The sequence below is a fragment of the Zerene cesonia genome, unplaced genomic scaffold (genome assembly GCF_012273895.1).
Source record: "Zerene cesonia ecotype Mississippi unplaced genomic scaffold, Zerene_cesonia_1.1 Zces_u005, whole genome shotgun sequence".
Classification (NCBI taxonomy): Eukaryota; Metazoa; Arthropoda; class Insecta; order Lepidoptera; family Pieridae; genus Zerene; species Zerene cesonia.
In genome coordinates, this window is record NW_024045135.1 from 694594 (window position 1) to 707390 (window position 12797).

Here is a 12797-nt window from a genome sequence, read left to right on the forward strand (position 1 = left end):
TAAGTCTCACGCTTAAAGTAAACTAATTATTGTTTTTCTAAGCCTTCTCTCAGACTTATTGAAATAAAATAAAATGGCTAGAAAACAGAAACTAGAAAGTACGTGTCTGTATGACACTTTCTTTCGTAAATTAGTTAACATCTGCGATGGACATTGTTTATATATGCATGACGTTTTCGTGATTTATTTTTTGTTTTTTTGTAATAAAAGTCAATTCATCCGGTTACAATCCGATTTTCTTGTGATCAACTGAATTTGTTCTACCAAAGATTACACTTAGTATACTTTACACCTACTATGGTATTTTATTCGTATGTATAAAAGATTAGTAAAAAGAAACGTTGTGTGCTGGTGTGATTTCAAATTAATTATACTCGTATTATTGTCAATAGGGTCGATAATATAAAGACGAGGTCTTCATATAAAGGCCGGCTAAGTCTCTTTGCCTTTGGCATGCTTGATTTATGTAAAACATAATATATCGTTGATAAAATAAAAAAACTAAAATAAACCACACATATCCTTTTAATGCACTGTGAACAGGAAAAATGAAACACATCATTATAAATCAGATTGCTTTAATTTTAGTTTAATACAAATCGATTTCTACTTACGATAATCAATTTAACGAATAACCGTATTACCCGTTGGTTTTAAATATTTTTTACAAATTTATTTTTATTTCTTTAGTGACATCTATTATAAAAACCTCCATAGGGGCTTTACAAACTTACATTTAACTGTTTATCTTACCTGCAGTCGTATTTTAATTAATTCTTTTATTTCGACTATGGATAAGCCACAGGAACACAATATGGAATTACTAACCGCACATGATAAGATGAGAACTACGCGGGATTTCATTGCATCAACCTACACTTGACTCACTCAAAAATGCATTCAGCAAACAACATTGTTAGGTGACGTATCCGCGCTGAGCTCTCATAATATCTAGCACGGGTAATACATAGAATGAATGTGCTCTGAATGATTATCATTATCAAAATATAGCAATAAAGAAAGTACCGAAATTAAACGCATCATAGAAGCGTGATTAAATCTATAGGAAAGCCGATTGCTGTTTGTGTTTACTCTGCAGAAAACACTATCAATTCAGTAATAAACCCCGATAATATTAAATAAAGCAAGCAATTTGATCAAGTAAAAGACAATACAAGTATGTGGGTACAGAAACAGCTCCATAAAGGACGTGAGAAGATAACATGCTATTGTCGAAAAGGTTCCGCAAGATTACGCTACATTTGATTCTCCTTTATTACTTACTATTGTATCCTGCAATATAGGACTAGGATATATTTGATTAGAAAATAAACAGCATTAAATGCGAGATGAAATTTCAACGTCTAAGCGGAGTTAATTGGTTTAGGAGGCTGTGAATACGAATGAAATCAAACCGACAATTCACATCTTAGATTACAATATCATAGAAATTCAGAATAGAAAATACGAGTCCAAAATACCTGTTTCAAGTTTAAAGCATTTAGTTCCGGTTGGGCAAAAGGTGCAGTGTTTAAACAAATTGCATACTTTTGGTCCGAAATTGTTCGTGTCCGTTGAAAGTGAATAAGCAACTGAATAAAACGCTTTTGACCAAATCGAAAACAAATTATATTTGATTTGAGAACTATTAAGTTTACAATTATCATAAGTTCCTATCTATGTGATTGATGCGAGCGTTATTTTAAATTATTTTTATGGCAGCTTCATTTCCTTATTTTAAGAGTACTAACCTCTTAAGAGATACCTAACTAATAAGTCCAGTAGTTTGTTTATATAGAGGATTTAGTCATTGCCCTTCAGTAGCTAACAAGCGTGTGATAATATATACAAGAAATTAAGGCGTAAATTAAACTGCAGATGAAGTATTATTGATGTTATTTCAAATGTTTAGTAAAACCCGGTCCTAGGCAGGCTGTTTATTATGATTTCTTAATTTACTTCTTTTACTGTAGAACAATTCTACTCATTTTATAATTTACATTTTATCAAACATTGGAACGCCATCAACGGGCTTTATAAATGTCTCACAACCTCTCATTAATATTTAATTAACTAAGCTTTTAAAATTGGCTGATTCGCCGATTGACGCGGCCCAATGCCTTTTTCAACATTAACGTTAAATTATATTAATAAAGACACTATTTCGTTCTTTTAAATTATTTTTTACAATAAATCTCTCAACTTTACGATTTATTTAATCACCTATAATCGAACTTAAACGATATTTATAAGTCCTAAAATTTGGCACTAATAAATCTATTCATCGTACCTTTTCAACATCTTTTCCTTTAACGTCGGTTGTGATTACAAGTAACAATATAGAAATCTCGAAATTATAACAAACTCTAATAATAAGATACGTAGAATAAGAAATTAGTAATCTTGATATAGTTTCAGCACCAACGGTATGACTTAATGAAATTACAATGTTTAATGGAAGAAGTTATAGTTTACAGAAATGTGAAACGAAACTATCCCTTTGCGGTGATATAACAGGCGAAAATAAGAAAGGTTACATCCGATCTGAACATTTCAAAACTCTCACACATATTTAAGAACACATTGAAACGAGTTAATTTTACACTATTTAATTCACTAATTAGTGAGCTTCCTTATAGTTTAATTTAAATGATCATTATCTAATAAAGAGGGACACGACAACTAGTCTATCACGACACCTATAAGAGCGAAATCGAGGAACGGACATAGACAAAGATGTGAATAAATGTTAATTTCATTATACAATATTATACTCGTACGTAACTATATCTACTATGCTAAGTTACAGCTATTCGAGATCCACTAGTGTGTGGATCGCAGCTGAATAACGTTAATTTTGCAACATTAATTTAACTCATCCAATCAGTGCTTCGAAGCGATATATTTGCGTTTTCAATATTCCTACTCGAGGGCTTCAACTGTCGAGTGACGAACGTTTTGTCTCTGAACGATTCGCGTGACTTTGGTACATATTTCTCAATTCCACGCACAATTCCAAGTTATAAACGCAGCCCCTAAACTAATGCCAGCCCAAACCCTTTGCAAACAACCAATTTCAGATAATGGAACCAAAGTAACTTCGACCCGCATAAAATTTTCCTAAGCGCATTCTAACTCGTAAGCTATCGTCTAAACAATATTATTCCGATCATTTTGTTTATGTACATTACTAATCTAAGGTAATGTCATCGTCAATGATCCCAAATTTACTTTAATAAACATTGAAGTATTTCTGATTCCCATTAGATTCCAATAATTAACATTTAGGAATTATTTTACCGAAACATTTACGTGTACATGTGATGTATGTAGAGTAATAATATTTATGCAATTCCTAATTTAAAATCCGTATCGTATGACGTAATCAAGTAAATGAACTGAACGTGTCGATTATTTGAGTAGTCATTAGAAATATATATTTCAACAAACCGCGTCAACATTATCTGTATTAATTCCTAGTCAACATCACAATTGTTTTATAATAATGCTGTCCTTAATTCCGCTATATAACGTTAAGTTTACATTTAACGTCTTTCGACTAAATAAAACGAGACGTGTGCGTATATACCACGTATCTGAGAATAATAGTATAGTACAGTATAATTAGAGTAGGTACTAAGATTAGTTCTCTCGAAGAATTGCGATCGGACCCAGCTCCCCCCCTGCTCCCGCGCTCCCTCTCCCCCCCCTCACACACATACACGCGCGTTCATTGCACGATGATGTGAGGAGCGGAGAGCAGTACGGCCACCGTCGCAATGATTGTGAACAGCGTGAACACGAAGAGACAGAATCTGAGGAAGATATGATAGATTTAGAAAGAACATTTTCCATTCTGCCTGCATGCAAAAATAATGCGTTTTAAAAAAGTTACCATACGGCATATCACATTTTATATAAATACGTAATTGCCAGTTTAAACGTTAAGTACGAAGATACATCAGAATATATTGAGCAAGAGAATTTTTTTACGCCTTTTGCAAAAAGTAAAAATATCTCAATCGTTACGCGCTTTCACATCGTCCCTTTACAAAGCTCTAACATCCTAACATCCATTTGCCTATTATTTCAATTACCTGTCCACAACCATCGCCGCGAACTTCCAGTCACTGATCAGCTCCGCCTCCTCATCCGCCTTCTTCATCCTCGCGGTGATGAACTGCAATTCGCGCAGGATGAGATGCAGCTCCCGGTGATGGCCGCCGAGTCCGCCCACGTCCTCCATCGTGGACGGCCGAACGAACGACCGACGGAAATCCGTTCTGAATATTGAACAGCTGTTAACAAAAATAAATAAGTAAAGGATTTCGAGTGGAGGATGGGGTGTGCGGAATGCGGTTAGGTGGATTTAGCTGGTGAAGAAACATGTGACCGAAATATGCCACCTTGTTTTGGGTTTTGATATAGCGTTGTTTAAAGCGTTGAGCACAAAACATGTAAAAATCTATGAGCCAAGCAACTGAAGGTTTTCGAATACATAGGTCAATAGCGTAATATAATGTTTTATGTACATGTTGTATATCCTCTTTAGCGATCAGGATGATGAGCTGAAAATGATATCAATTACTCTATACATATATGAAAACAAAATGCTTCAAATAGAGCGAATAATTTATTTCAGTCTTGAATAAACGTTCTTAAATATAAAGGATATTTACTATAACTCAAAATTACCCAGGTCCCAAGTTTCCCGTCGACGCGGTGCTGTTCGGCGGAGGAGGCACGTGTCTGAAATCATCGTCTATATCCAGAACATTCGCTAACAAAGATTTAGAGGAGCGCTCCTTCAGTTCCAACTCCCTCATTCGATTGGTCATCATTATCGTTTTTCTAGTAATTTTCTTCCCGGGCCTCGACATGCGCAGGATCCACGGCAACCATTGTAGGAACACTGTTTTTATCTGTTTCAAATATTTCAATTTAGAAACTGTTCTTTGCGATACCAATTGCATTCGGTTTGTCAGTTAAAAGACCTTTTAAATTTTGAATAAGTAATCAATTTGTGGTTTTAATTTTTATGTAGGTTACGATAAATATGAATCAGAATAAATTATTTAAAATGCTTGTTTAGCTATTTATTTATATGTTATTTGTAACCTTTTCAAACAACATGTAATTTGAAAATCTTACCCATTGTGGCATTTCATGTATGTCTGCCGTCCGATGGTGGTAATTTAACACCACTACCGTCAAAACTACTGATGATGCCACCATGAACATTATGCAGTTGAAGTAAGTTCCTGTCATTAAAATAGAACCGCTGTACTAACGTTATAAACTTAAAAACTAACTACTTAGTTAATGAAACTAAATTATATTATATTTCAATTGCTTCTCTTAAACTACAAAAATCATAGCGTCAAATTAAATCTACTATTAAAAGGAACAAAAGAGTTAATTTTGTATTTAACATTTTAATTTATTTACATTTTATGAAGAATTTTCTATATCATATCAAGTTGAGTTGCCATGCAAGTACTCATCATGCTCCTAGAGAAGGTAATTACGCGTTAAAGGAAATTTGAAACATACTTGCTGATTCTTACATTTTAACCAACGGTGCGTTTAACTGTAGGAGTTTACGAAACATAATAGACCAAGGACTTACATTTAAGGCCTTAGCTATTCCAACTCGTAATTATAATATTCATAAAGATTAGACCTTCGTTTAACATTAAAATTATAATTCAAACAACACAAACATAAATCTAGAAATAAAAGGATTAATTCTTGCAAATTAAAACAAAATATACAAAGCAAAGAAATGTTCAGTGTCCTGTGACAATACGCTAATATTAACTTTACTTATTTATAGGGACCACAGGCTTGATGGTGAAACCCGTCGAGACCAGATACTTGGAGGCTGGGCCCTCTACCCGCATTCACTTAGTTGATTTAAACCGCTATTTAACTTCAACCAGTTTTATATATCTACAAGCAAAACCATTCCTGCATATTTAAAGCTTATTAGCATAAGTTTAATTAGGAGAGTTGTGCATTATTCTTTGTTTTAATTATAGACATGCTCATTGTTATCTGACGTCAGTAGTCACCGAAATAAATCTATTTGAATTGAAAATGAAAGACAGATGAAAAGATAGTTATCGTAAATTCTATGAATGGGCGAGTAGGTAGAGATAATGAATAGAATTATTTTAATACATTACAAGAAGGTATAACTTTGGAGAGATCAATTGTCTACGAAGATTATTAGCTATTCGGCGCGAATCAAATGCAAAAACGGACTGAGTCTTAAGCATAGAGTTCAGACCAATTATAGAGACTTGGGATCTAATATTAAAAAAAGAAGTTTAAGGAAATATAAATCCGCTTTAATCTGAAATCAATCAAGCAAAACATTGCTTTCTATTTATTCTTAAGATGTTTCGTGAATGAGCTGAGGAAACTCTTCGCGCATAAAACAAGTGTGCAAAATGAAGCAAGGCGATTTCCTCGCAACCCATTCATCGACAAATGTTAATTTAGAAGGAGTTTTAGAAGGAATATTAATTTTATTTAACTTATTTTTTACAGCAAACACCCGCTTCTCACCTATTAGGGGGATCGCCTCTGAAGTTTTAGTGATGACGTGTCCCACCAATAGAGAGAAAACAGTTTGCGACAGGAGAATTGTAACACCTGCAAAGATCAAATAATCTATCACAAATAAAATCTTCAAGGTCACTGTTTATTGTACTTTGACTCCCCCGGTTCTAGCGCCACTGGAATTTTTAACCCGTTTTCTGTATGTGTGCAGAGTCGATACAGGGCTCAAGTAAAATCATAAACCAAACAAAAAAAAAACAATCATGCAGAAACTATTTAAGGGGATGTTTAAGTTTCATATTTATAGTACTGTTTAGTTGTAGAAATTTAAAGGAAGAGTAAAGAAACGAATATTTCGCCCAATCTGCCCTCCAAGTATCTATATTGCAGAAAAAAATGACTTACAACACAGCACCCAAAACCACAACACAAATATCCTGGAATCGATTGCGTTAGTAACATCAAATTTACATCAAATATAAGAAAAAAACGAAAACGTGTTACTTACCTTGTGAGCTTAGAGTGCAAGAAAAATATATCAAAGACCGCATGCCATGCACAAAAATATTGTTCGAATATTGCAAACAAATAAATTAGGGACGTTATTCTCTGAACCAATTAAGGTTATGAATAAAAAATAAACACAAATAAAGATATAAAAAAGATTCACAAATTTTTATTAATTACAAGTTAATTTTTTAACTAAGACAAAATGCTAATAGGACCACGAAATCGATTCCAAGATTCACTCAAACACAAAATGTAATGAAACATAAGTAACGTTAACTTTATTAGATAATAATAGTAAAAAGCACTGCACTTTACTTGGTAAGGTTAACAACAATATGATATATAAATATAATATTTTATAACACTTAACAAAAGCGAAGCGATACCTCATTTAATTTGATATAGAAAATTGCATCTAATATTAAAATAGCATATCCATTTATATTCCATAAAAGAACAATAATCGAAACTTTTACTCCTTGTAATGTTTTAAAATATTTTTTAAATTTCGTTTAAATGGAAGGAAAATGATTGACAGTTCAGAAAAACGAAAACAAAGAAGAAACAAAACATAAAACGATGAAGGAGAAGTGTAAATAAATGGGGGGGAGCGGGAGGGGATATCGATCGTGGTAAGGCGTGGGTAGTGTACCTAACAATGGGATTGCGTCGGAGACCTGCGGCAGGGTCTCGGCAACCAGGTTGAGAAACACCGTCAGCGAGAGAAGAATAGTGACTCCTGAAATCAAACATATGGTTAACCCCGCCTTCGACATCGTGGTTTCCCCTCGAATCACACAACTCTCCAATATACCCATCCTTCGTCGAGTCCCGCTTGCTACACCGTTTTCTTTGATGATGATGGTGTTGAGAACAAATGTGTATCTAGATGAAATCACGTATAACATAGGGAAAAATTAGTAGTGTAATTACTAGCACGGTCACATGATCAAACAGAAATCTAGTGCAAATAGCACAGTTAACGCACGCTGCTCCCAATGTTAAAAAAACTAAAATCTTGCACGTGGTAATAGAAGAAGAGATCACTTATTTTTATATTTGGAAAGAAAAATCTCTGATCTTTTTTAAACAGATTGAGCGTTTTGTTGAAAAGATCTAATTACGACCTGGTACAATTGCACCGTGATTTAAAAAATATGTAGCAGCGTGCGTATAAAACTGATGTACTACAGTGCGATACCTATAAGAGGCACTGCATCCGATGTAGTAGGCATCTTTTCAGCAACCAGGTTCAAAAATACAGTCAACGACAATAAAATCGTCACACCTGTAGATATTACCCATAAAAATTAAAATAAAACATCTAAAAGCAAATAAAACATTTATTTCTATCCAATATTCCGAAAAACCCCAATCATACCGGTCCTAAACACCAACATCATCGACTATAATCGGAAATCTTGGCCATTTGCTAAAGCTCGTAAGAAGCCTGCTTACAGTTTTAAGACGTGACTCACCTAACGTTAACTTTTCTCCCGAGTCTGGTGGTAAAGTGAAGCCCAAGAGAGCCATTGACGATATTAGGACACACGGTACGATTAAATTGAAGAAATAGTATAAAGTCCTTCTCCGAATCATTATTGTAAACGTCACATCCACATATGGTTCCGGGCAGCACGCATACGTTATTGTGTTCTTCTTCCCTGGCATTCCTGGGAAGAGATTTATATTATCATCTTAAGTCATAATACAGAGAAAAAAAGTATAGTTTTGATGCGAAACCTATGAAAATCAAATACATTACTGTAGAAAACATTATTTTTCACTTACCTATCAAATACCACTCGCCGTTCGTAATGAAGTCTGATAGATCACCCCCCGATTCATCTTTCAGCACCAGATCCAACTGTTACAGTAAAAATAATTTAAATCTGGTCCACACACGTAACAGATTTACCAAAGTAGGTAAATCTATATTGGAAGGTTCATGCGAAACTACCATGCTTTTGCGTTATAAATGTTTTAAATAAAGTGAGGGAAATGTGAGAACCATAAATCAGAAGTGCTAAGAGTAGCCAATCAAAACAATTCCATGCTCTTTAATTAGAAGAAAGGTTTAGTGCACTGCCATACGGCAAAGTGTAACACTAATGTCTACATAAAAAAAAAAAACAAATTAAAAGACATCAACACATTTCAGCAAGGACATGTAAAAAGGATAGTAACAGTAGTTGTAATCAAAAAACGACAGAACTACAGAAAATTTCTACGTCGATAAAAAAGCTCTATTAAAAATATTACAATACGGGTTGCGAATAGCTACGCTAAAAAATACATATTGCACAACCGTATGGCAGTTAGAATGTGGAAATATATTTTAGAACGACGACGTGATTTTGCACCATGCAAAATAGTACATACAGAAATTCCGGATAATATAAATTATCCTGGTTTCTCACATGGTTCCCTTATCTATCAACCCCAACTCATTCATCAGGTACTTTATCTAAATCTCCTAACTTCAAACGGCTCGGCTTTTTAAGATAATAACCTAAAAATCTTGTCTGTAAATTCACTGTTGGAAATAGTAGGTTGCGCATCTGAGCGGAATAATCTAAATTCATTAGGAAATACAAATACAAGTGCCGCTAAATGTAAGTGCGCTGATGAAATCACTGAGCCGAGGATAGAAAAACAGACGGCGAAGAGCGAAAACCGTAGCATAGCAAGCTTGAATTTTTTTAGTACACCGAGCTTATTAATTAGATTTTTATATGCATGAAATTTCAAAGAGAAAGTACTTGTATAGCAACATACGAAAAATATTTTCTTTCGCATCTTTTTAACAACAACGAGCCTATTTCCAGTTTCAACATTCATCATTTACGTATTCATTTTCCACGTGATTGCAGAATTTCATTAACGTGGATTTTCCCTAATACCTACTGTTTATAAAGACCTTGAAGTGGCAAGTACCTGGTTGCCATCGTAAGTCCAGCTACCGAACTTCATGTCACAGTGTTGGTCGTCGAAAGGAAACCACGTGATGTCTATCTTGCATGTGCTCTTGAATATGCCCGGGGGCACGTACAGGCAACTGCCGTTGTTTCTGACCACCACATTCGTCTGGTACGTCCCGTCAAAACCCTCATCAGCACTATATCAAAAAGTATTCTTATATATTTGTATGTAAGTCAAACAAACATTTCCACGTGTGGCATGTCTGAAGGCAAAACCAGACCTCTCGATGAAACTTAAAGACGTCGGAATAGCGAATGTTATTCTTATGTAAATGAGCGCTGTTAAACACATCCTTACATAAAATCTATTTGAATTTAGGATTCGTACCAGCTGGCTTCATAATTCATGCAAACATGGCGTGCCTCGGTGGGAACGCTTTAGGATGCAATGAGTCTGCTCATGCAGATATGGCTACATTTAGCATTTCCTTTTTTGTTATAGTTTCAGTACATTTATTAAATCTCTCATTTAGAGTTCAGTTCAAAATTTCAGAGGCTACATTGGCGTGTGATATTTCAGTGAAAATATAAACATGAAATGTGTCGCACACTTTGGCCGCCGCCTAAAAAGCAATTCCCTGTAAATGAATCCTCAATGAATAAATTAAGTAAATTCAGAGCTCTAGTCCCTTTTAAATCGTTACCCAAGAGATTTTTTAATCAATAACAAACCATTTAATTCGTATAATGTACAAAGGGTCTCGATTTAATGTGATGTACATTTATAAATTAAGTTATTTAAGAGACGGATATAGTAGGAGTTAAAAAGCAGTTTATGGCCACAATTTTATCCAGATACATAAGATAAAAAATCAAAGACAAATGCTTTAAATTGAGCAGCAAAATAAATTACTTGTTAAAGGAAGCTGGTAGAAAAGAAAACTTATTATTTACAACATCGATGTTTATTGTGATATAAGCAAAGGAAGTATTAGCGTTAAATTAATGTTTAGTGCTCAGGATTTATCTGGGACGTTTAATGTTGCGTTCGATAAAATATCGACTTTATGGATATGTTTATCAAAGTATGTTTTAGAATAGACGTTTATAAATCATTCCTTCGCTTATACAAATTGTGGGTGGGTCATTTTGTAATCTGATAAGCGAAACAATGAGTGTGGTGTATCAAATCAGCGGCTATGATGCCGTACAGCATTATGGCAACACTGAGTAGGAGATCGGATTCCACGCAAACGATTGTTGCTTTTTGAAGCAAGAATCGTAAATCGGCTTTACCTCCTACTGTGTTGTCACACTTTCTGTAAGAAATCGTGTTAATGTGTGTTGCTCGTTATTACTGGTATTAAAGCGAAGCGTTTTATGTGTATTTATTTTAATTATATTTTTTATTTATCGTGTTAAAATGTGTCATGTTTCGCTTATGTTGAATCTTACTTGGGTTCGATATAATAATAATTATAGAATACAGTTAATTTTAAAAAGCTGCTAACTATCAATGTCCGTTAATTATTTTTTTTACATAAATATTATTACTTATAAATTACATATGTATATAAAAATCATAAGAATACACATATTACTTTTGTAAATATATATATAAGCCAATATATAAATCATGTAAACATCCAGTTAAGAATTGATACACAAATTCACAAATAATAGGAATAGAACCCACGCTCTGCGCAACAAGCCCCTCACCACTCTACACACAGTAAATAGTAGCAACGAAATAAAGGAATAGAATGATATTATATATATTTTAATACCATTTCTTTCATTTTCGCCGTAATTAAAAAGTTATGTACACATGAAGGATTTCATTAAAACATACAATATTTTATAGACACAGACACATTTTATAATATTACTAGCTTTCACCTACAGATTTGTCCGCGTTGTACAAGTAAAAGATAGATAGCCCCGAGGATTTCCTTTAATAGAATTATACTAAAATGGTCTTAAAACTAGCGTTACCTAATCTACTAGTAACTAACCAGTTAGCTAGTGTTAACTAAATAGAACGAGTATATTAGACACTTGTTTTTAAGGTGTCACATTATATATTATAAATAAGATAAATATAGTTTAAAAACACCCTTTAATTATATGATCAACTAAATCGTCTCCAAGCACAGATAGACAAACAGAGTAGGTTTACGAAACGAAAATGTTACTGACGATTCTAATCAGGATAATAAGATAAACTCTTGAAAATATTGTATTGTCATCGATCCTTGATAATTGTTCAAAGTTTGTATTCTTATGGGTACATACGAACATACATGTGAACCCAATGAAAGCGTGTTAAAAAGGAAGATTTTTTATTTTTTATTTAAAAACAAAAAACTGCAATTTCTATTTAAAAATTAATTCTGTCATACAGAATGTGCATAATATTTACTGTATTCAATATAACATTCCATAGGAAACAGCTACATTCAGCGTCTAGTGTTACAATCAGTGAAAATGGTAACAAAAGGGGAGAAATAAATAAACAATAGGCGTGTGAAATCAGCGCGCACTTAACAAGAGTGAGTAGACCCCGCGAATTGGGTACCACGTCACTTGGCACCCTGCCAGAACGGGCGCGTGTCATACCGCGCCGGCCGCTGGAAGTTCACTCGGCTGGTATGACGGATCGCTGTCATTTGTTGATTCAATGACTGTGTGAGTGGGTGAATTGCACAGTAAACGTGTGTATTAATTTTGATAGATTTAACGCTATAAAATAAGGTCAAGTCAAGATTGCGCTTGAGGTTGTTTGTTGTTTGTTTTTTA

The 12797-nt window shown here is 33.9% G+C and overlaps 1 protein-coding gene across 11 annotated transcripts in view; it reads right to left on the reverse strand.

Annotated features, from left to right (window-relative positions):
- Positions 1-593: 593 nt before the first annotated feature.
- LOC119838838 (neuronal acetylcholine receptor subunit alpha-7) overlaps positions 594-12797 on the reverse strand; it is a 100815-nt gene continuing 88611 nt past the window's right edge. For 3 of the 11 annotated variants that reach the window (XM_038364971.1, XM_038364968.1, XM_038364969.1), the window contains 8 exons: positions 10015-10195; positions 8869-8944; positions 8556-8750; positions 7730-7816; positions 5152-5261; positions 4696-4922; positions 4098-4283; positions 594-3815 (listed from right to left, as the gene is read on the reverse strand). In XM_038364971.1, coding sequence (XP_038220899.1) covers positions 3731-3815; positions 4098-4283; positions 4696-4922; positions 5152-5261; positions 7730-7816; positions 8556-8750; positions 8869-8944; positions 10015-10195 — 1147 coding nt within the window. In that variant the 3' untranslated portion in view covers positions 594-3730. Of the gene's footprint in view, positions 3816-4097; positions 4299-4695; positions 4923-5151; positions 5262-6573; positions 6661-7729; positions 7817-8555; positions 8751-8868; positions 8945-10014; positions 10196-12797 lie in introns of all 11 variants that reach the window. The other 8 variants (XM_038364970.1, XM_038364966.1, XM_038364967.1 and 5 more) reach the window with 4 other exon arrangements.